The 24,987-nt window shown below is 35.5% G+C and overlaps 1 protein-coding gene across 11 annotated transcripts in view; it reads right to left on the bottom strand.

Moving 5' to 3' along the window:
* Dlg2 (discs large MAGUK scaffold protein 2) overlaps positions 1-24,987 on the bottom strand; it is a 2,075,786-nt gene that overhangs the window by 1,642,936 nt on the left and 407,863 nt on the right. The window contains exon 2 of one of the 11 annotated variants that reach the window (XM_070034870.1): positions 6,766-6,788. The exons of the other annotated variants lie outside the window; for them this stretch is intronic. Coding sequence (XP_069890971.1) covers positions 6,766-6,788 — 23 coding nt within the window. The remainder of the gene's footprint in view (positions 1-6,765; positions 6,789-24,987) is intronic. 11 annotated transcript variants of the gene reach the window in all.

The raw sequence follows: 24,987 nt of genomic DNA, 5'->3' as shown, positions 1-24,987 counted from the left end.
GGGGGGGAAAGAAGCTAAAATCTTAGACACTCTGCAGTTTCCAGTGACAAGAAGGGATTGCTGATAGTAACTATCTTCTGAAGGAGAAAAGATCAGGGACTGATATAACATTGACATGTTATATTCAAGTGCACACAAATGTTTTCATCTTAACATTTGTTAATGAGGAGAAATTCCTGAAGTGCTTACAGACAGAGTCCTGAGATATATATTCTCAAAACTGTCTTGTAAATTCTTCTGCAGGTGGGATAAACTTCCTCATCAGACTACCAGTCATCTTTAGCTCCTAATAATCATTCTAGGTGAGCAGAAAATCTTATCCCTTACCAGACAATTTCTAAAAACATGGACATAAACTGATTATGAACATTGAGAAATTTGGTTGGAGGACTTGCAGGGTATTTTTACTGGCTTTCAATTTCCAGGGATATTTATTTGATGAATGAAAAAATACAAATGATTAAACTGAATTAATAAATGCATGAATAGATAGAAGAACATAGTCCAGAGGGTCACATCAAAACACAGGCCCTTACAGTGACATTTATGTAAATGATGTAGATAGTCTACCTTAATTTGTTTCCATAATTTGTTGTCCCTAAGGGGGATGCTTTTAATCTACCATTCTGTATGTTGGCAGTATTATGGCATTACTACTGACACAAGACTGCATAAATAAAGCAAAAATATTCAGACCCATTTTGTTGAGCTGAAAGACAGACATCAGCATAGCATCCCAAATTAAGAGTAAATGTGCCTTGCTCATATGGGTCTAGATGAATTGCCTTCCAGGCTTTGAAATCCCTCTCTTCCTTTTTAGTGACCTCAATTACTTCAAGGAGAAATGGTGATTAATAATAAAAATCAAAGTTTCCTTATTTCTAAGATGGAGCTAGAGCTGTAACCTGTTAGGTCTACCCTGGTAAAATGTTCCTTCGCCTTTGTTCTCTCTGCACCTTACAAGTCCCCACCCAGCATCTGTAACCCAGACAATTGGTGCAGCTGGGAATCGTGGGAGGTCCCCTAGGATCTGAGGTCACTTCCTCTTCCTCTGAGGTCACATCCTTATCTATCCTGGCCACGCCTCCTTCAGACCATGAGAAGAGGTTCCCAGGCTCTGATGATTTCAGATGGATGTTGGCATCCATTGCAGCCATAGCTGCTCCCAGCCCTCTCCTTATATACCCTGTCTTACCTGACCCCCCTTCCCCGTTCGCCCCTGCACACCTCTGTCTGTGCAGGCTGGTAGTTTGGCTTCTGCTAAGAAACTCTCCTCTGCCTGAACAACCACATGGCATTCTCCTGTCTCCAATCCTTAATGAAGAACTTCAAGGAAGAGAGGAAGTCAGACTCTATAGCTCTACTGGAAACAGCATCCAAGCCACATATAGGTTGGGAATTATGAAGCATTAGAGAACCAGAATTCGCCTCATTGGGTTTGGATAGGATTTATTTCAGGAAATCTAAAGAGGCCTTGTATAGGAGGCTCTTTGGAGCAATTCAGCATGTCATCCTTTTGCTAAATGTATAATCGGTATTAATTTAACTGTAACTGCCAATAAAGGTCAGGAGGAATTCTCTTCATCAGGAAGAGCTACTGTAGAAAAGCTAAGTTTGTAAATCAATCCCCAATTCTTTCCTTATTTTCTCTCAGGTCCAGTAGAAACCATGGAGAATCTCAGAAATAATGAAAATCACAGCCTTGTTTAAGGACTTAAAGGCAGCAGGAATTATAGAAGATGCAGTTTCTTAAAAGCCACTCAAGGCTAGTTTTTGTTTTTGTTTTTTTAAAGATAAATGGAAGCTACTACTGCATATAGATTATTGCTTGGAGAATTTGTTCTTTTTTAAAATTTAAGTAGTTTTATAAAGCAGTTATCATTCAACAAAGTAAATTTATGACTACAACATGTGTTGATCCATGTTACTCCTTTGAACATTCTCACCAAACACTCCCAAACCACCCTTTCCCCTCATTTTTCTTAATTTTGTAGGATATACGTTGAATGCTTGACTGCATTCTCCTCTTGCCCCTGCCCCCACTATTTCCTTTTCATTTGTCTGCCCCTCTCCCCTTGATCCCATTCTACTCAGTTCAAGTACGCTTTTCCTGGTGTTTATTTGTAGAAGTTTGACTTTGCCTCTCAAGGAATTATGCTATTTGAGTTCTCCCTTGAATCTACTGTACTTCAGTTATCACATTTCTATACACTTTCATGCCATCCAATGAATTTACTTACATGTTTACAAACTAATTGTAGTTTCCATATATGAGAGAAAACATGCAACCTTTGTCTCTATGGCCCTAGCTTATTTTACTCAACATATTTTTCCAGTCCTTCTATTTCTTTGCAAAGGATATATTATTGCAAATGATATATTATTCTTTTGAATAGATGAATAGAATTCCATTGTGTATATATACCACAGTTTCTTGATCCATTTGTCTATCGAGGGGCATCTGGACTGATAGCTCCTCCAGACATCATAATAGTAATTAAATCTACTGCACTGACAACCCTTGGTATATTATCTTTCCAATATCTTTTTTTCAAGTCAATGATTTTTATTGTAATGCACTAACTTCACAGAAAAGGACCGTGGTAAACAGGTCAGGGCTGAATGAAAACCATGGACAGGGTGCATCTTTTTTATATCCCACTAGAACTCAAAGTCCAAGGCCAATTGGATTTGTATCTATATGGCAAGGTTTCCAAAGGATTGTTTATAGTACTTTCTCAGTATCTAACTCCCCTGCCATTTTCTGTAAAGATTTAGGTGTCAGTGGCTCCACTTTTGATGTTGCTATTACATAGTGTTCTATTAGTTAGCAAGTCTAAAGACTCAGTCAGCAAAAGTGGGTGATAAACTGAAAAAAAAAAATGAGGGCTAACATCAGAGGAAAAGCTTCTCTCTTTCTGTTCTCAGCCATCAAGGAAAAGTCCTATCACCTTAGATTCTGTGGATACTAGGGAGAATGTGCTTACTTCAATATTTTATTCAGTCCTTCTATCAATGAACCTCAAAGTCAGCATTCCTAAAGTGAGGCTTAAGCCATTAGGATACGTCAGAAGCTCTCAGAAAATTCTGATGTGCTCTCTACCTGTATACTCCACAATGCAATAAAACTTTTGATTCCAAGTCTGTGTGTGTTGATGAATGTTAATTGGAACTTTGGCAAAGGCAGGTAGCCTCCACTCCAAATCATTCTTTGAAAATTGAGCTCATTAAAAATGCTCGACAAGAAATATATTCAGTACCTTACTCATGTAACTCTAACCCCTTTGTAGAGCACCTTTACAATAAAATAAAAATTTTAAGAGAGAGAGAGAGAGAGAGAGAGAGAGAGAGAGAGAGAGAGAGAGAGAGAGAGAGAGAGAGAGAGAAATTGAGCTCATCTTCTTCTAGATACTTCTTTTATTTTTTGTCCTAATATTGGGGCTTGAAGTCAGGGCTTTGGTCCTGTCTTGACCTTTTATGCTCAAGGCTAGCATTCTACCATTTGAGCCATAGCTCTACTTCTGGCACTTTGGTGGTTAATTGAAGTCTCATGGACTCTCCTGCCTAGGCTGGCTTTGAACCATAATCCTCAGATATCAAACTTCTGAGTAGCTAGGATTTTGGACAAATGTGAGCCACTGACACCAGTTTGGACAATCCTTTAAAAAATATTTATTAGCTTAACTTAATTGTATGAAAGAGTTTTACTGCAATATTTAATTAAATGCACATATACTTTGGTGAAATTCACCCAGTTTATATTATTTTCTTAACCCTCTCTCCTTCCTGATGCTCATTTGGGTGTGTTTCATTTTGCCATTTTCATACATATGCATAATGTCCTTCTTTAGGATTCACATCCCCATCATCACCTTCTCCTTTGCCCCTTTTCCAGTCTTGCTTCTTTTTTTGGGGGGGGGTCCGGTCATGGGGACTGTACTCTGGGCCTGGGCACTGTCCCTCAGCTCTTCATCTCAAGGCTAGCGCTCTACCACTTGAGACACAGCGCCACTCCCGGCTTTTTTCTTTTTGCTTATGTGGTGCTGAGGAATCAAACCCAGGGCCTCAGGCATGCAAGGCAAGTGCTCTACCACTGAGCCACCTTCCCAGCCCCTCCAGTCTTACTTCTTAGCTCCCCAAATAGTCCCATGTTATGCCTTGTATTTTTAGGCCTAGATTCTATCTATTGTATTTTTTTCTTTTTTCTTGGTGGTCGTGGGGCTTGAACTCTGGGCCTGGGCATTGTCCCTGAGCTCTTCAGCTCAAGGTGAGTGCTCTACCAATTGAGCCATAGCACTACTTCTGGTTTTATGGTGGTTAATTAATGTCAGATAATAATTTATGGTGGCATTATGGTCTTCTATTTTTTTCTCCTATATTTGTGGGTGATGTGAACTGAACCTCAACCAAGTGATGACTTTCTTTTGCTAGAAGGGACCCCATATATACTTCCTAAATATAAAAGAGGGTGAAGGAGGGTGAATATTGTTGATGTATTTTATATGCATGTGTGAAAATAAAACAATGAAACCTAAAAAAAATCTTAATGTTTTGTTAGTTTTTTTGTGCTTTTTCATCTGTCATTCCTACTTTACCTGGTAATTACATGTCATCTCTCTTACTCTTGTGTAAATAGTAATTTTCTTTTATACATCTTTACTTCCTTTATTCTTTCACAACAAGATCTAAAAAGACTTTTGACCATTCTTGCTCCAAAGCTATCAGTCTGTGTCTGACATTCTCCACCCCAAAATCAATAGTCTTCTTAAAAGACATAATAGTCATAAAAATAATAACAATACAACAACAGAACAACTTAATGGAGTTATAAGCTATATTCAACATGTAATAGGTTATATTCATTCACTAACTTACAGAAAACAGGACCTAGCTCTTTGTGAACAAAAAAGCTTATGTACCTAATGAGTAGAGTAAGCCAAATCCACTTCCTTACTTCTCACATAACCAACCTTGCAAATTGTGGTCCCCAGATTAGCATCAATTACATCACCAAATGCTTTGTTAGGAAGACAAACTCTTAAAACCCAAGTGGAGACCCTTCAGTTCATTTTTTTACAAGACCTTGAGGTCATTTTGACACATGTGAATTTGAAAATCACTTATTTGGAGGCTGAAATGTTAAATTCTTGCAGGTAAACCAGGTATAAAACATATTTAGGAAGAGATAGATGATTCTTAGCAAAATGGAAAGCTGAATGTTCTACCTATAGACTCTAATAACTCAAGTCAGTGTTGCCAAAAGTTTGAAATTTTTAAGAAAACGTAGAAGTCTATATTATTACATGAAATACTTTTATCTTTAAATGCTAATAGTGTGAAACAAAGTTTATGGGAGGTCACTATTTTGGATTGAGTTCCTGAACTCAACAGAGCAGACCAAACAAATGCACTCACTCATGCTACAAAGAATATAATCAAACAGAACTTTTAAATTAGGCCAGTTCTCCAATTAAATAGGAAATTCACAAGAAACAGTCAAAAGAGGCTCCTGGGTATTGGAACCAGCATAATAGGGAAATCATATTTATTTCAACACCAATAAGGAAAGTAACTTTGAAGTGATCAATGTTATTTTTGTTCCTTGTTTCTGTTTTGTTTAGAGCTTTTCTGTCTATAAAGCCAACCCCTTCAGCTCACTTTATGAGAGCACCTCTCTAATTTATAGGTGGAATGCTGCTAAATACAGGAATGCCTAACAAAATCAATCAAATCATTAAGTTAAATTTGTGAAAATTTTGCTTTTGGTTTCATTTTTTTTTATTGCCAGTATTAGGTTTGAATTCATGCTTCCTTGATGGCTTATTCCACTGGTGCTCTACCACCAGAACCATGCCTCAGCTTGGCTCTTTGCCAATTATTTTTTTTAATTTAAATTTTTATTTTTTGTGAACATACTGTATTGAAGACAAACTCTTGCAGACTTTTATGACTGAGCTGGCTTTGAACTACAATCTCACCATCCTAAATAGATGAGAGAGAGAGAGATAGACAGAGAGAGACAGAGACAGAGAGAGACAGAGAGAGAGAAAAAGAGAGAGAGAGAGAGAGAGAATGCGAACTAACATGGAATATGTCAAATAATACAGAAAACTAGGTGGGCCAGAAGCTGCCTCTTCAATGTCGCCCTTCCTTCCTGAATGCTACACTCTCAAAATTTACCAAGAACCTTCTAGTCCTGGTGATCTTTCTCTTTCTATAGCCCTCATTCCTTCCCTCCTGGTATTTCACACCAGGAGGTGTTATTTCTTCTTTCTTAAAACTCTTTCATTGATATTCAGAGAAACATGTCTGTCTCCTACCTTCCTTCCAATATTTCAGGTTTTTCCTTCTCTTTACTTTCTTCCTTTATTTAGGCCCTGGGTTCAGCATTCTTTTCCATTGTATCTTCTCTCAGTTCTTAGTCACAGTTGACTCTCAAATCAATTTCTAGACCTATGTTTTCCTTCACAACTGACTTCTAGACTTGGGCTCCCATTTTCTGTTTTTTAAAGATGATTTATGTGGATGCTCTCCTTTTCAAATTCAGTGCTGGTCCCTTCCTCTTTTTCTAATTATACATGGAATCTCATCCCATGATGTTCTCAAGATATATTCTTCTCCTTTATACCTGTAATAAGAATTAGCACAGCTCATTTCTTCTAGGAACATCCTCAAATAGAGGGAAAATGAGTTTAGCATTGATTATACCATTGCCTTATCCATTCAAGTGGATCTTCAGTTCCTTCAAGGCAGTGCATTTATTACCTTTTTAGTATCTTCCACAGCTCCTGAACAAAGTAAGAATACAAAGGAGTTGAGTATAGATATTTATTTACTTATACAGTGTATACACAGGTTTATGCCATACTGTGCAACATGTCTGACATTTATTTTAACTTTAAATTGATTCAGCTTTCCTACAATAAAATTTTTCCTCTTAAAAACAAATCACAATTTTTAAAATGTTTTATTATCTTAAAGTAGTTGCATAAAGGACTTGTCATTCAACAAAGCAGTTTATGAATAGAATGTGCCTTGATCAATGTCACGCCTTTCAATAGAAACCATAATTTTTAATAAAAAAATCTAGAATTCTTCAGTAGATATATATCCACCCTATTAACTGCCTTGTAGATTTACTTGTTTACCTGTTTATAACTATTTGCTCAAACCTAGAATTCTTCTGTTTGGAAATGAATGTTAGTACTGCTAAGCATCATGCACAAAATGTCCTTTTAAGAACTAAAAGCCATACAAATTGCAACTAATAAGTCAAACAGATCTTCATGAAGTTAGGCCATTGGAAAACACTGCCCCTTTCCATCTTCTAAGAACAAGAAGGGTTACAGATTATCCGAAATTATATCTAAGTTGTTCTCTAGAGAAGCCTAATCCTATTTATATGTTTAGAGCTTGATATTTCCAGAGAATCTACTTTTACTTCACTCTATACTATCCTGCCACGCCACATACACTTGGTTGAAACTTTTGGAATGAAAGGTTCTGGACAAGAGTGGAGCCTGACATAGACTCAAGCCCCAGGCATCCCCCAGGAGTTGGTGGAGAACTGGATTCCCTAAAAAAGACAATCTGGTCAGACTTAACCCATTGTTCTCTGAGAAAGAGACATTCCAGTGTGACTGCTGCTCACCACAGTGACCCAGGGCCCAGTGGCAGGATGCCTGCCCTGTGCCCTGACAAGTCCCACCTGGGAGAGAGTCTGTCCTGCCTCCAGGCCAATTCAGGCCTGCCATTGTATACAACAACTCTTGTTTCCTCCTCTAATAAGCAGCTCAGTAGCCAACCACCATGGGAACCCAGTCCGAGAGGCACAATGGAGAGGAAGCTGCCGAAGCAAGCGTTTGGAAAGGAGCAGAGATCACAGCAGGCAAAGCAGCCATGAAGATGTGTCTGCAAGGAGTCCTTAGCTGGGTTCAGCAAAGAGAGACCAGCACAGGTGGGCGGAGCACTTCCATAAAGCTGCCTGTGGTGGATAGATGGCTTCTGATTTGACCTCGACAACAGAATAAGGGACTGCAAGTTCAATGAACAGTCTCTGGCCAGAGAAACAAGATCAAACACTTAAGTTTCTTCATTTCCAGTGGTTCCTGGTATTTCCAGCTGAGTGGACATCTTTCTGTGACCAGTAGGTGCCACGCCACCTTCTGCGGAGTCTGCGTGAGAGATTGTGTTGGACAAAGAGCTTCAAGGAAGCATGCCCCCAGGAAGGGGGTGTTGGTTCAAGGCTTCCCATACACTTGGCTGCACCTTTATAGCCTCTACCTTTATTCTTACTATATTCTTCTTGGCTGTACATTCGTTGTCTTTATTCTCGTTTTGGCTATTTTTCCATTGATCCGTGAACAGAGCATGTTGTATTTTTCCAGTCCAATAGAGATGGCTTCTCTAAGTAATAAAGACTAAGGCCAAAGATTAAATGTGGGCAATCCCCCAATCAATCTATCATCTGATGTGACGTTGCCTCCAGAAACTCCTACAACTTCACAAGCGGTTTTGCAGCTCATGAATAGTAAATATAAAGACTTAAAATTTCTAGATATGTCTAACAGACAAAATCAATGAACTAAACTAAGTTAGAAAGAGTTATCCCAGTAGTTTAGAGAGTTCAAAAAAGAAGGGACCTCTGATTATAAAAGAAAAAGAAAGATTCTCCCAACAGTTATGATTAAGTTTAGTCCAACTTACTTTATAGGGAATAGATGGTGTTTTCACACAAAATATAAAGTTAGTGACATATTTCCTGAACCAACCAAGAACCATTTCCTTATACAGGAGCTTATAAAGATAAATTTAGTTGGATAAAATTAAAAAGAGTATAATGTAAGTACAGCCCTGTCTTAGGTTTATTAATTATTAAACATAAAAAAGGCTGAATAGATGACGTATTTTATTAAACAATATGCTAGACTTGTTTCGCACCACTTAGCTTAAACAGTTGGTGGGATAGTCATTAATTTTTATGTAATTCATAAATGCTTTGCCTTTAAAAAATTGATTACGTGCTTAAATAAACAAAAAATCTATGTCACAATCACACACTGTATAAAAATGTTAATTCTCCTCAATAAAGACACACTCAGATGCAACTCTTTTGAGTCTGTGTCTGTTTGTCACTTCGCCGACTCCTTTGCCCACCTATCCCGAGATCCCTGTCCCGTCGGTCCCAGTGCTCCGGCCGAGCTGGTCCGTCGCACTATCCTCTTCAGGTATAAGAAACATTGTAAGTACAAAGGTGTGAGATTGAAGTTTTTTGATAGGACTCGGTATGTGCTATCCCAAAATTTGACACCTTGGAATCTGAGAAATGATAAGAATAAACAGAAATAGAAAAAAATCCTTTTTACTAAGTTCTAACAGATGTATAAACTTTGGATTATACCCTCTTTGTCCAAACATACTTCTACATAGCTATTTACTCTTCATCAGTCTTAGCATAAAAATATGCTTTCCCTGTTGCTTTGGGTTTTTCATCAACATATTACGTAACATGAGCATTAAGTAAATTTATATGCTTTTCTCTTATCAATCTGCTTTTTATTATAGGGGAATTGGCCAGGAAACAACTGATGGTTGAGAAAATATTACTTTTTCTTCCCTATCTTTTTTTTCAAAAAGGTGCTGCTGATTAATAGACCCCACTTCAGCATTATAAATAACTGATGACTTTAGACTGTCATTTCTTTTGCCAAAGAATAGGAACTTCAAAATTTTTGCCCTTAGGATAAAGACCTTAGGATTTATTGAAAAGCTAGACAAGGAGAGTCAAACATAGATACAATCTAAGCGCTCAAGAAAAGAGAGTATTGGCTATCAGGAAAGGTGTTCAGCTAATTTTTGCTTCAATAAATATTTAATAAATTCTTATTACATGGAAGGCATTGAACAAGACATCACAGAGAAAATACAAAGAAAAGTCCATGAGTAGTGTAAGAGAGGAAATAAACAATAAAAAGTCACATTGATAGAAAATTCTGTCAAATAAAAGCCCAAATGAAGAGCTCTGGAAATTCAAAAAAGATTAAATTTAATAAACATTTATGAAATGATTATTTATACCATACCTTGAAGGAAGTGAAATGAGACAAGTATTTAAACAGATAATTTCAATTCAATATTGAAGTATTAGAACAGATAGTTGGACAAGCACATTTATCTAGCACTGGTGAAGCATGATTCAAGATTTGTAAAAAGAAAATTTAAATGGAAAATGAAAGCAGAAACCCAAAAGAGCCTTATACATTAGAGCAAATAATTTATATTATCTCAGATAATAGACAACCAAAGAAAGATTAATGTCAGATAATGATAGGGAAGAAGTTGAGGGCAAAAATGGAAAAAAAAATCTTTTAAGTAACAATCCTACAAATGTATTGGCCTTATTGTTTATTGTTTTATATTTGTCCTTAATTTTCAATGCATTTTGAAATAATCTCAGACTTTCCATATGATTTTATCATTTTAGCGACCTTTGGTTGTTGGTATTCACCAATAACCAAAATCAGCCAAGTCTATGATGAAACTCTTTGTCAATGTCATTTTTGATAACTACTAGCAGATGTAACAATTATGAAGATTTCTCTGAACTAATTTAGAGAGTTGTGTATTCAAGATTTGTTATTAAAGTGAGAAAAGCAAGGCATTAAAATCTATAATCCAGGGCTGGGAAGGTGGCTCAGTGGCAGAGCACTTGCCTTGCATGCCTGAGGCCATGGGTTCGATTCTTCAGCACCACATAAGCAAAAAGTAAAAAGCCGGAAGTGGCGCTGTGGCTCAAGTGGTAGAGCGCTAGCCTTGAGCTGAAGAGCTGAGGGACAGTGCCAGGCCCAGGGTTCAGGCCCCACGACCGGACCCCAAAAAATAAATAGATAAATAAAATAAAATAAAATCTATAATCCTATCTTTCATGAAAGAAAGGAAAATGAAAATTGCATTCCTACATCTCTTCTGGTGGACCATGGAGGAGGAAATTTTGTTCAATCCTTCTACCTTTCTTGCCTCTGTAGGAAAACAATCTAACCAAAAACAATTAATAGAAGAGAAACTACAAATTAGTCCAATAAAATTTTTATATGACCAATGACTTCATAAGGAAATGAAGACAGATGTCCCAGGGTAAACTGTCTTAGGATATACCTAGTTAAAGACAAGGATAGTTGTGGAAATATGTGGATGGGAAAAACCAAAAACCAAAAACAGTATGTCTTGATTGTAAAGTAGGGAGGAACAGAATCTTCAGCAAGGGCTGTATGCCCATTTTCTTTCCTGCCTCTCTGTATGACCTTTATCCTCACAAGTTTGGTGCAGGACATGTCGTAGAACCATCAAGGGAGGGAAAAGAAGAGGAGAGGGAGTGATTTTTCCCAGGATTTAAGCTGTGGTTTGGGGGAAAGGAATTGTTTCTGTGATCCACCTTGGGATCAAAAGAAAGAGAAAGGAACATGGAAGATTGAAGAAGACTTGCTTTTTGAGAGCCTTCTATTCAAATATTTTACACCCTATTTTGAGGTATTAAGTTCTGAGCCTAGACAATTCAAAATAGAAAGTGAAAAATATAAACTTAGATATAATAAATGATTAAAATGGTGGAGATGGGATAGCTCTTTTTTACCACATTGGTTCCAGAAGATGTCCATGGGTACCAAAATCCATGGTGTTCAAATTCCATATGAAAAATGGCACACTATTTGCATAAAGTCTACACACATCCTCCTTTATATTTTAAATCATCACTTGATTACTTGTAATAAACCCCAGTACTTCCAAATAAATAGACAAATACTTTTGATCTTTTGTTGGTCAAAACCATTGATATGGAACTCATAGATACAGAAGACTGAACATACTGAGAAAAAAGTCACCAAAATAATTACTTCTAGGTATTAGATATTATGTAATAGTATGTTTATTTTGTTCTTTATGCTGAACAGTTCTACATTTTCTATGGTGAATAACACTATGCAATTTTATTAAGTGTTTTTATTTAGCTTTATATAAGGCTTATCACAAAGTGCATGCACATTAATGTGCAAAGAAGAGAAGCAAAACAAGGGCTGGGAAGGTGGGTCAGTGGTAGAGCTCTTGCCTTGCATGCCTGAGGCCCTGGGTTTGATTCCTCAGCACCACATAAGCAAAAAGAAAAATGCTGCAAGTGGCGCTGTGGCTCAAGTGGTAGAGCGCTAGCCTTGAGCTGAAGAGCTGAGGGACAGTGCCCAGGCCCAGAGTTCAGGCCCCACGACCGGACCCCCCCCCCAAAAAAAGAGAAGCAAAACAAGATCTCCTCTTGAGAATGTTGTGCTCTCTTACTGTCAGAAATTCAGATCCTATACTACCTACTTTCTAGACAATCCAGCAAAGAGTTGAAATCTTACAATATGCCCTCTTGTGTTAATTTCAGGATCTGATTTTGAAATCCAATCTAAATTGTTGCTTCAATAAGCTCCTGAAAAATAAAGGCCTTAGTTTCAAATATAGAGCAAAACATCAGCAGTAAATAGAACAGAATGGCCAGGAATGTCAAGGTTACAAATATACTTATGGAAATTATCACCTACAGATTAACTCCCTCACTTAACACATCTAAGAAAAAGATCAATAAAAGGAAAAGGACTCGTCCAAGTTCACAAAATTTCATGGCAGGATCTAGACCCAAATTCATTTTCTCTATCACAGATATAGACAGTAAACCTTACTGATGCTGATTACTTGTGCCAAATTATTCAACAAGCAAGACAAGTGTTCTAATTTGCTTCAATTGGATTTAAAAAATTCATTCTTTCTGAATTTTAATCAGATCTAATCTATTGTCCTTCAATTATTCAAGAAAACATCAATAAATCTATGAAATAAAAATGTGAAATTATTGAATATCTAACACTTTCAATAGGTAATACTAAAGAATAAAATTACACCTCTTCTTTGATAACTATTTTTATTTCTAAAATATATTTTAACTACTAGAACTTAGAGACATTCATTCAAGAATTTTCTGTGATTTTTCTTTTTCCTTAATATTGTTTTGCAACTTCCTCTCTGAAAAACCCAATGCTTTTAGAGAACAAGTGCTGGGTCATATTTGTAATTCTCCTTTCAAAATTTAATTTTGTTTCTGTCTCCTTGCTACTCTTCCCTGTCAACATTGCACACAAATGCCATAGCAATAGTCACACTCACAAGTTGGCAATAATCCTTTGCCTGCATGCCTAATGTTGTTTGTCCATATCCTTGTTGCTCCTGATTAAATACATATTTATATTTAGAATGTACTTGTGCCTCAGCCACTTGCTACATAAAAAGTTTGTGGTGGCACAAACTGTTTTTTTACCAGTAGATGGAACAGATTCTGCATATCCTATTAGCTTGATATTATGAACCTGATTTGGTCTCAGACAAATGAATGGAACAAGAGGTCTTCCTTTTGATGCATCCATAAAATATATTTTTCAGCCTCAACTCTTTACATTGCCAGTATCTAATCGAAGAGACTGCATACCACTTAGTTTTAATATTTTCATATTTTCCTTACCTTTGTGATCTGCAAATGCGTGTGGTGATAAAGAAAATACAAATACATGTGATCCATAGAATTTATTTTAATACATTTTGTTCAATACAATAAAAGCAAAAAAATGACTGATGGGATAAATGTTTGTTTATAATATCCCAGGACTTATTATTGTAGTACCTAGTTATTATAGGTATCCTACCTACAGTATCTCAATTGATTCCTCATAAATATATATATATTTTTAGTCATGGGGCTTAAACTCTGGGCCTACCTGCTGTCCCTGAGCTCTTCAGCTCAAGGCTAGCACTCTACCACTTGAGCCACAGCACCACTTTTCTGAGTAGTTTATTGGAGATAAAGAGTCTCAGGGATGTTCTTGCCCTGGTTGGCTTTGAACTGCGATCCTCAGATCTCAGCCTCCTGAGTAGCTAGGATTACAGGCATGATTCACTGGCACCCAACTCCTCCTAGATATCTTACAAGAGAATTTTCAACCCACTTTAATATGAGGCTAAGAATGATTAACTTGCTCCTGGTCACATAGCTCAGAAGTGATCAAATCTAAATGACTATCCAAGTCAGCATGTGTTCTTTACACTAAAACACACTTCTCTTCACAATTTAAATATGTTATAGTTAAGAAAAATGCAAGGAGAATTATATGCTTTATATAATGTTATATTTCAATTACTAAAAAAATAGTAAAACAGTTGTTTTAGAATCGAACTATTTCCACTGTAATTTTACTTAACACAAAATAAACTGTTTTTAACGCATATAAAGCTTTAGAAATATATAAATTTTACAACATATTCATTTGCCTTTGTATATGTGTGTGTGTGTGTGTGTGTGTGTGTGTGTGTGTGTGTGTGTGTGTGTGTGTGTGTGAAAGAGAGAGAGACAGAGAGAAGGAAGGCAATCCGGAAAGAGGCTGACTTACAAGCTCAGCATGCCTGTGTGAACACACACATTCAGCTATTAATTTTAGGTGGAAATCACTCCCCAGCAACATATTCAGAAATCTAACTGGTAGATAGAAGGGTGGGAAGACACAACTACATTTAGGAAATTATTGGCAAGATTAAAAAAAAATCCTGATGTTTAAAATATTTATATAAATGGAAGGAAGACACTTCAAAGCAAGTGCATCAAGTTGTCATGGCAACTAGAGAACGTGGGTTGAAATTTATATGACTCTATTGTTCCAGCAGAGATGTTCTAAATGACACCCTAGTGGCCTCACAGAGTCGTTGCATCTCCCCTGTGATCTGTCTTATTACTCCAGAGTGCTTTAGGCACTGAGAAAGAATAGGATCACAGTAACTTGGCAGTTCCAGCCTCCCAGTTTCTCTGGTGAAGACATTTATGTTTTCAATCCAGATGCACAGCATTCATTTCCGGAACCAGTCCTAACCAAGCCTATCCGAGTATCTGCACTTTTATATTTGCAGGTGGCTGAGGGACAGCAAGCATTTGCCTTACTGTCGTAACTTATAGATCAGCATGCCTAGAATCAGCTCTGGACACTCACGCTTTCTTAAAACCTTCTGATTTCCAGCCCAGGATAGAAGTTTTCCCTGGTCCCAAACAACTTGGTTAAGGTTCCACATTCTAATGAGCCAATAAATATCATCACTAGTACAGTATTAATGACTGTTACATTTATTTCCTCAGTAGATGTTATCTATAGGTGCTAAATACATTTTGATTAGTACATGAAAAATGTGTGAAAAACATTTTTAAGGATATGAAAGCCAAATATGACTCCCAAACTGACAGCACAGCCATACACAAGAAAATTTACCTTACCCTATGAAACTTGAGCTGTGGTTGGATCTGTACTTTAACACAAATGCATCCAAGAAACACAAGATAGTGCCAAATATAATGACACAATGATTTTCTGCTGCTATAGTCTATTTTCTACATTGGGCAAGCATCAGGTGCAATTGCAGCCACAAATAGCCCTGCTCCTTTAGCTTCTGAATAGTATGTCAGTGGCTAAGAGAAGAGGTTGCCCTGGATCTAGCTATTGATAGCTGTATCGCTATCAATTCCTGATATCTCTTTTTCACTGATCCTCAATGAAAAGAAATAGGAAAAAGAAGGAATCAAGTATGCTGAGCAATTACTATGTGCTAAGCAGTGTACTAGGTCTTTGGGAACTACTACCTCATTAGATTCTCAGTTTAAAAAACCCTATAAGTTAATTGTTTTAATTCCTATTTTGCATTATTTTTCTTAGAATTAGCCAATAAATTATTTCCATGGGTTGCAAATAAGTAATTATGAAAGTCTAATAAACCTGTTTGACCTTCGTTCCTTGCCCTTTTCCCCTTATATGTTGGTGTGACTGTCTACATAAACCAGTCCAAATTTAAAATGTTTAGAGCTGGAATGTAACAAAGTACTATTATTTTTAAGTGAGATATTTACTTGGTATAAGATACAATTAAGTGCAATCAGAGAATCAACTAGGAGTTACTAGAATAAACACACTCAAATGTATGCACAGCCCTGTGTTACCTTAATATCTAATTCTACAGAATTAAAGACATTTTACCTTTTAGTAGGAACAATTGAGTATAGAAATATTTATTAAACCAAGGTTTCATTCATTGTAATAAACAACTCCAGTTCTGCAGAGGAGCAAAGAAGTTAATAAGAGAGCCAGAAATGACAGCTTTTTATGTTAATAACTCTTAGCTGAAACTGGTTGAAGTTGTGCTTGGAGATACACTTGTAATTCAATATACTCATTTCCTTCATTTGGTATAATAAAGGTTTGGATTCCTTGTTGAATGAAATTAGATCATCACTAGCCACCTTCTATGTCACAAAGATTACATCATGTGGGCATAAATTAATGCACATAATTAAATTATAATAGAAACTTGAATTTGAATTTAGACCATAAGTTTCCTTACTGCATTTCTGTACCATAAGCTTCTTTGGAGAGAAATAAAAGTAAATTACCAGTTTCCAGTAGAACAAAATGTGAATAGAATAAATTTAACAACTATACTGTGTTATCATAGCAACCAAAGTTTAAAAAAATGATGTTATAAAAAATGATACAAGAGAACAAATGCATGAAGTTGTTATGGCAACTGGGGAGTGTGGGTTGAAATTTATGTATCTAGACTCCAAGAGAATATTGTAAGCAACTAAAATAAACATTTGCTTATTAAAACATTCCCCCAAATAGTACTTATCTATAAGCATTAAAATGTTTTCATTATTTTGTCTGCCTTTTCTTTTATTTCCAATGGGTGATTTTAAATCGTGAGCATTTGTATTTTCAGTTCAGCTTGCCTTTTGGCAACAGATACACTAAGATGCAATTTGGTTTGCAGAAAATGGTACAAAAGTCAGTTTCAAAATAGCATCTTCAATCAAGTTTAGATTTCTTTTACTCTTTTAATCTTCTTTTAACAAAATACTTAAATTTGCTTTTTATTTTTCCATTCTCAATGAATAGAATTCATAATGATCTCTTTACCTGACTTTGGAAGTTGTCTTAGGCAGATGGGGAATGTTGAGTTATATAATAAATTTGGATATTTAGGAAGCCTGCTAATATTTTATGCATACATACATACAACTTTCTCTATGTCTCTCTTTCTCTCTCTCTTTCACACACACACACACACACACACACACACACACACACACTTTTTAATAGTAAGAATTGTTTAGCATTATCACCACGCCACTCCTCCGTTTTGCAGGAAAAGTTCTTGTATTTAAGTCATTTGATTTGGGATCACATATAATGTTAGTTTCAGAAAAGTGATTTGAATTCATGTGAATAAAATATCATGGTTCCCATTACTTATTGTTTTGTAACTTATTGAAAATTTTGTTTTCTTGTTAGCCTTTTGAGAACTTCTATGTACCTACACTGTAGATCATCTTTGTCATTGCTTATATCTGATATTACCTGCAATGTCAATTGTAAATACCTGCATACCAATTGTAAATATTACATTATATTTTATATTTTCTAGTAATCACCTTTTTAAAGATAAAGAAGAACAGGTAAAAAATAATTTACTAGCATATCTTATTTATTTTTACCTATAGTGAAGCACTCTATCTATATTTAATCAATATAAGATTAATAATAATTATGTATTTTTAGAACTAAGTATTTGACATCTGTCCTGCATTTCGTATTACATATATAATAACTCAGCTTTTTAGACAGCAGCTAATATAATACACACAACAGTTTAGCTCATGCCTGACAAAGACATTTTCTAACAGTATTCAATACAAATTTATAGAAAGAATAACAATGGGTGGATGCATAGAAGTAGAGAATTGCTGAAATACAGAATTTGCATTCACAAAAAGGACCAATTCACATTAATGTGACCATTAAAAGTCTGATTATGAGGAATTTAAAAGTCTGCTGCTTCAAAAACAAGAGCATAAATAGCAGTGCATCTATGTCTTGATTATTGCAGAATTACTGTCACATTCTGACCTCTCATAGATAATTACCTGTTCAGCCATCATCTGTACTGAAATTCATAGCAGTGTTTCATTTCAGTAAGCTCAAACCTTAGGATACAAATTTAGACTAAGAATTGTCCATTCCTATGCTTAGATTTTAAGTTATATACATTTCATATTTAAAAACTTCCTTATGCCATTTTAATCGGTATCTATTAATAGCAGATTTCAAATCTAAGCCATCAGACAGTGGTGACTGACATCTCTAACTTTAGATATTCAGGAGGATCAGATTTTAGATCAAGGTTCAAAGCCAGCTCAGGCAAAAAAGTCCCTGTGACTTTTATTTCCAATTAACCAGCAAAAATCCAAAAGTGCATGTATGGCCCAAATGGGATACTAGCCTTGAAATGAAAAAGGCAAGCCAGAGCTTGAGGCCTCAAGTTCAAACAATGAATACATTTTTTATTTGCAATGCTAGAAAGGTGCTAGAGAATGCTAGACAAATGTTTTACCACTGGGCCCCAGAATGTATACTTCAAAATTGTACCAAATTAGATCAGCACATATTTATTTTAAATAAATATTACTTATTCCTGATTTCCAAGTTAAAGTAGGATTTGTTTAAACTCATGGCTGTCTTAATACTCTTGACTATCATTAGGAGAAACCCTTGATAGTAAGAACTATTTATACAATAATGGATAGACTAAACATTATATGTGGTAGTCCAAAAACAGAACTTAGGAGTCATATCTCAATAGTATCACTGAATGTTACTAAAACTGAGTCATATAAAGATCAACTATAAGATTAAAAACTATTATAAAATGCATATAATAAAGTTTCTCTTGGGTAAAATTGGGATAAAGAAATTTAGATATGCGTAATTTGGGTTGGAAAAGACTGACCATGTTAAACATATAACACAAGCCAAAGATACCTATTGTCTCCACTCTTATTCAGTAATAATAATAACAACAACGATAATAATAACCACATTAAAGCATGGGTCCAATAAAATTTCAAGGTATAAAATTAACACATAAAAATCAATAATGAGATGAGAAGACAAGAGAGTGTAGTAGGGATAACTATGATCAATGTGTATGTATAAAAATCATCACAATGAAACATTATTTTGTACAGTTAATATATGCTAGCAAAAGCTTAAAATTAATCTCATCTGTAATAGCTACATAAATAACTTATTTAACCAGGTATGAAAAAACCTCTAAAGTGTAAAACACTAATGAAAATAAAGATACAAAATATGAAAAGACATCCTATGTTCATGGATTTAAAAAACTAATATTGAAAGTGTCAACTATCAAAACTGATTTATGTACTCAATGCAATTCCTATCAAAATTCTAATGGCATTTCTTCACAAAATTAAAAAATAATCTAAAATTCTTGTATAAAAAAACAAAAGATTCTGAATAGCCAAAGCAACCTTGAGCAAGAAGAACAAAAGAATACCTGAAATAATCACTAAAATTAAAAATGTTACAAAGATATAATAAATGCAACCATATGGTAGTGGCAGGAAATCAACCACAAAAAGCAATGAAATAGAATAGACAGGACAGAAATAAATCCAAATATTTATAGTCAACTGATTTTTTTCAGCATATCACCAAAACATATATTGAAAAAACCATCTTTTCTATAAATGGTACTAGGTAAACTGTCTAGCAATAGGCAGAAGGATGAAAGTAGACCCATATTTCTCATCACATATCAAAAGAAAAAAAATTAACTTAAAATGAATTGGAAATTTAGATGTAAAAACAAAAACTATGAAATTACTATGAGAAAAATGAGGAAATACTTAAATACTGGATATGAGCAAAGATTATTTAGGTAAGACCTTAATATTGCATGCAGTAATAGCTGACTATAAAACTAAAATTTTCTACATGGTGAATGAAACAGTAATAGAATAACAAGAAAACCTTCCAAATTGAACAAATTATGTTCAAATTATTTCTCTGACAAAACATTAATATTCATAATATATTAAGAACCAAAAAACTCAACAGTAAAACAAAAGAAAATCCAAGTAATTAAGTTTTTAAATAATCTGAATAAATATTTCGCAAAAGAAGACATACAAGTGGTCAAGAAGCATAAAAACTTTTTCAAAATCACAAATCTTCAAGGAAACACACATCAAAACCAGAATAATGTCATCTCAGCCCAGTTAGAATGACTATTACCAAAAAGTTCAATGGTTAACAGCTTCTGGTATGGTTGTGAAGAAAGGAAAACTCATATACAGTTAGGGAGTATAAATTACTATAGCCAATATGGAAAATTCACAAAAGCTCATCTACAACTAAAATTAGAACTATCATCCAGAACACCCACTACTGGGCACATATCTAAAGAAAAGTAATTGATATGACAACCACACATCTGCAATTACATGCTAACTGCAGCACTATTTACAGTAGCTATTCTATATTTTATGGAATCACCCTAAGTCCATCACAGATGAACAGATCCCTAAAATAGGGCATATATACACACTGAAATAGTTCTCAGGAGCAATTCATTTACAGCAATAGGGAATATCCTGGAGAACCTTATGTTGAATGAAATGAACCAGGCACAAAAGAATTTTACTTGGTCTCATTTATATACAAAACCTAAAAAGACAGTTGATTTCATGGAGTTTACGAATATCTAGGAAAAGTAGGAGTTTACTAATCTCTAAGAAACGTAGGATGGAGAGGAAGATTGGAAAGGACTGGTTAATTGGTGTAAAAATAGATGAGAAGATTAAGTGTTAGTATTCTATGGCACAGTAAGGTATTTTAAGACAATTAACTGCATATTCCAAAATAGGTATGAGGGGATTTTGAATGTTACTAATACAAAGAAATGATAATATTTGAGATTATGGATATGCTAATTAACCTCATTTGATCAATGCATATTGTATACATATTTTGAAATGTTATACTATGCTTCTTGAATATGTTCAGTTATTATGTGTCACCTCAAAAGAAAAATAGCATATGCTTATGACAACAATGACATTAGCAGATCACTGTGACAAGAGCTATGATCTATAAAGTTGTACATGGACAAAAATGATTAATGAGTCAAGCATTCATTTCTAAAGCTAGGTAGGAGTCATAATATTCAATACATATCCTATGAAACTAAGAAAATTGAGGGGAGCGGAGGGGCCGGGAAGGATGGGAAGAAAGTTGGAAAAAAGGTGACATCAAGCAAGGTGCATCGTACTTATAAACTGATTTGCTGAATGGTAAAACTCCTTAGTATACCTGGTAAAGATAATAAAATCTAAAACTTTTTAAAAAGCTAGCTTGGAAAATGATCCAGGTTAAAATACATTTGGTGAAATAAAAATAAATATTTTTGGGTTAGCTACTGAGTTAGGACTTTTGAAATGGCCAAGTAATATGACAAATTAAACAATGTTGATTTATGAAAATCTACTCAACCTCAGATAAGACAGAGGCTGAGAGCCTTCACTGCCTAAGCATGTGCCCATCTCCACTACTCCCAGCAATTTGTTGGCCTTTTGGCAGAGGAAGTTTGGAAAGGACTGGTTAATTTGTGTTAAAATACAGATGGGAAGAATGTTAGTATTCTGTGGCACCATAAGGTATAATTTTAAAACAATTAATTGCATATTCCATATAGGTATGACAGGATTTTGAATGTTACTAATTCAAAGAAACGATCATATTTGAGGTGATGGATATGCTAATTACCCTTATTTGATCAATGCACTTACCAGTTGTACTAAGGAATTACCATTCAGCAACAGAACCACTATTTTTGCTACCCGAGAGACTTTCTTGATTTGGACTGAAACATGAAAAAAAATCATACTTAATTGACATTGGTAGTAACCATAGAAATCTCTGTGACAAGTATATAAAGGCAAATGGCTCAGCTGGCTGAGGTTGTGTTTCTGACTAGGACATGCAAAATATTAGCAGACTAGTCAGAAGTTTGAGAGCCAGGAAATGAGATGCCAATAAAAGGCCTTATAAGTGAATCATATAAACAGGGAAGATAGGAAAGCCCTCCAACTGTTTTAGAGAGACCAAAGAAAGCCTTGGTCTCTCTATAGATCCGTGGCTGAATATGAGTATACAGTGCAGAGCAGACATTAAAGTCCCTAAAAAAAGTAAAAGAACTTGGAATGACTCTCCAACCCATCCATCAATAAAGTATGGTAGCCTTCCTGACTGAAAGTAGTCAAGCACTAACTCTGGCCAAATATGGTCCAGCCATTTATCTGTGGTTATATAGGGATGTTCCCCTAAGAAGATAGTCTTCAAAGTAAAAGCAAGAATTAAAAACCCAAAGGAGAACAGTGACTACAGATCATGAGGAAGTCACAAACAACTTAAAACAGGAACAAGGGGCTGGGAAGGTGGCTCAGTGGTAGAGTGCTTGCCTTGCATGCATGAGGCCCTGGGTTTGATTCCTCAGCCGCACATACGCAGGAAAAAGCCAGAAGTGGTGCTGTGGCTCAAGTTGTAGAGCACTAGCCTTGAGTTGAAGAGCCCAGGTACAGTGCCCAGGCCCAGAGTTCAGGCCCCACGACCAACAACAACAACAAAAAAGAAACAAACATCCAAAAATAATTACACTAACAGCCAGACTCAGAGAGGTAGAATCTAGGCTTACTGCAAAATGCTATCTAAAATGTTCAGTTTTTAAGGCAGAAATACAAGAGAGAGAGAGAGAGAGAGAGAGAGAGAGAGAGAGAGAGAGAGAGAGAGAGAGAGAGAGAGAGAGAGAGAGAGAGGAGAGAGAGGAAAGAAACATGAAGGGAAAACATGCTCAAGGAAAATAATAGCTAGTAGGAACTGTGTGAACTCAGATGTTAGAGCTGATATAGACTTTAAAGCACTACTACAAATAAATAACAAAATAAAATAAAGCATCATTACAAATAAATTCCTGAACTAAAACCCAGTAAGGAAGAAAAGAAGGAATAGAAGGAATGAAGAAGGGAGGGAGAGAAGGAGGAGGGAAGGAGGAAGGAAGAGGGGAAAAGAGAAGCAAAGTATGACTTCCGTGACTCAACCAGCAGAGAATCTCAATTTAAAGAAAAAAAAAAACAGAGAAACTATAAAAAAAAAAAAAACTAAGTGGCTATTTTGGAACTTAAAATTTAATAAGTAAAATTTAAAACTCAATAGAAGGATCAAACCCTAGTACTAAAATGTCAGGAGAAAGTAGTAAATTTGATGATTAATTAATAGAAATTAGGTATTCTGAATAATCTAAGAAGAAAAAATGAGCAGATCCTTGAACACCTTTGAGACACCAAACATACCAACAGATGCATAATAGAAGGGTTTAAAAAAAAAAGACAAGGAAGTGGGCAGGCAGAAAATCTCTACAACTTCTTAATTTTGATTGAAAACTTACCTCTTCATCCTATACACTCAACATTCCTATACAGAATAAAAAAAACCTACAAAATTATCTATACCTAATCGCATAGGAAAACTGTTGAAAGACAAAGAGCAATCTCAAAAACAAAATTAAAATATGACTCATTATAAACAGAACGTTTATAGTGGTTTACTTCCCGTGAGAAAAACACAGATGTTAATAGTCAATAGAATGATATCAAAGTACTTCAAGGTTAAGAAAAAAATCTGTCCCTCAACATTATTATATCCAGAAAAATTATCCTTCACAAAGATAAAAAAATCATTCCCAGAGAAAAAATGATAGAGTAAATTCATTCCTAGCAGTCCTACAAACTGGAAACAACCCAGTATGACTTGCTTGCTTAAGGTTAGAGATCTACCATCAAGTCAATATGACATTTCAGTGGTTAATTGAAGATGAAATCTAGCTGAACCTAGATTGGTTTCAAACTGACAGCTTAGATCTCAGTCTTTTTAGTAACTAGGATTACAGATCTGTAATCCAGGTGGCTGGTTTACAAGTCTACAGGTGCTATAAACCAGCTCCCAATGAATAAGACATTCTTGAACATACTAGTGTAGGGGAATATCAAAATTTAAATCTTTATCTTGTTTTAACCAAAATTAAATCACTAATTTCATCCACTTCCCAGCATACATGTACACACACACACACACACACACACACACGCACACACACACACACACACACACACACACACAATCTCTCTGTCTCTCTGTCTCTCTCTCACCACCCCCTCCCCCCACACACACACACACACAGGGACATGTACATGAACATTTCAAACTCGATTTGTTCCAAGGATTACTCTCTATGGAATGCAGTGAATAAAAACTATCCTTAAAAAATTAGCATTTACTGACATGCTCCCAAATGAATTTATACCAGGAAGAATCCTACCCATCTCTGATTTTCTTGCTTTCTTTTTTTTGGAGAATAAACCGGGTTTGTTTTTTGTTTTCTGTTTTTAGTTTTTGTTTTTTTTATTATGAAAATACCGTACAGAGGTTTACAATTACATGAGCAAGGTAATGAGTACATTTTTTTACCAAGCACTGTTGCCTCCTCCTTGTTTTACCCCTACCATCCCTGCCCTCCCACTCCGCAATTCCCTTACCCCCCTTCCCGTCCCCCCTCCCCACTCCCCACCCCCAAATTGTAAAGTTCGTTTTTCAACATAGCGTCTTGTACCTCTCATTGTTGCTGGGTCCACCTGTATGCCTATTTAAACAATTTGTTTTTTTCTCTTCCCCTCCACAAATTATACTAAATCAAATATAGTGAAAACAGTGGTTATACCATGGGGGAGGGACATACAAAGCAACAAAAAAATCACCTTATAAATACCTTAGAAACAATAGCAAGCAAGAAAAAAAAACACTTGTGTCCTTATCTTGGGGTTTATTTCATCTAGCATCAACTTATATGACCTTTTCTGTTTGTCTCAGACATATACTAATTATTGCAAATAAGGGAAACCATGGGACCTATGTTTCTTTGGGCCTGGCATACTTCACTTAATATCATTTTTTTCAAGTCTTT

Source organism: Dipodomys merriami, unplaced genomic scaffold (genome assembly GCF_024711535.1).
Source record: "Dipodomys merriami isolate MVZ:Mamm:240054 unplaced genomic scaffold, mDipMer1.0.p SCAF_25, whole genome shotgun sequence".
NCBI lineage: Eukaryota > Metazoa > Chordata > Mammalia > Rodentia > Heteromyidae > Dipodomys > Dipodomys merriami.
Note: the sequence above shows the minus strand (reverse complement) of the source record. Positions and strands in the feature narration are given on the sequence as shown.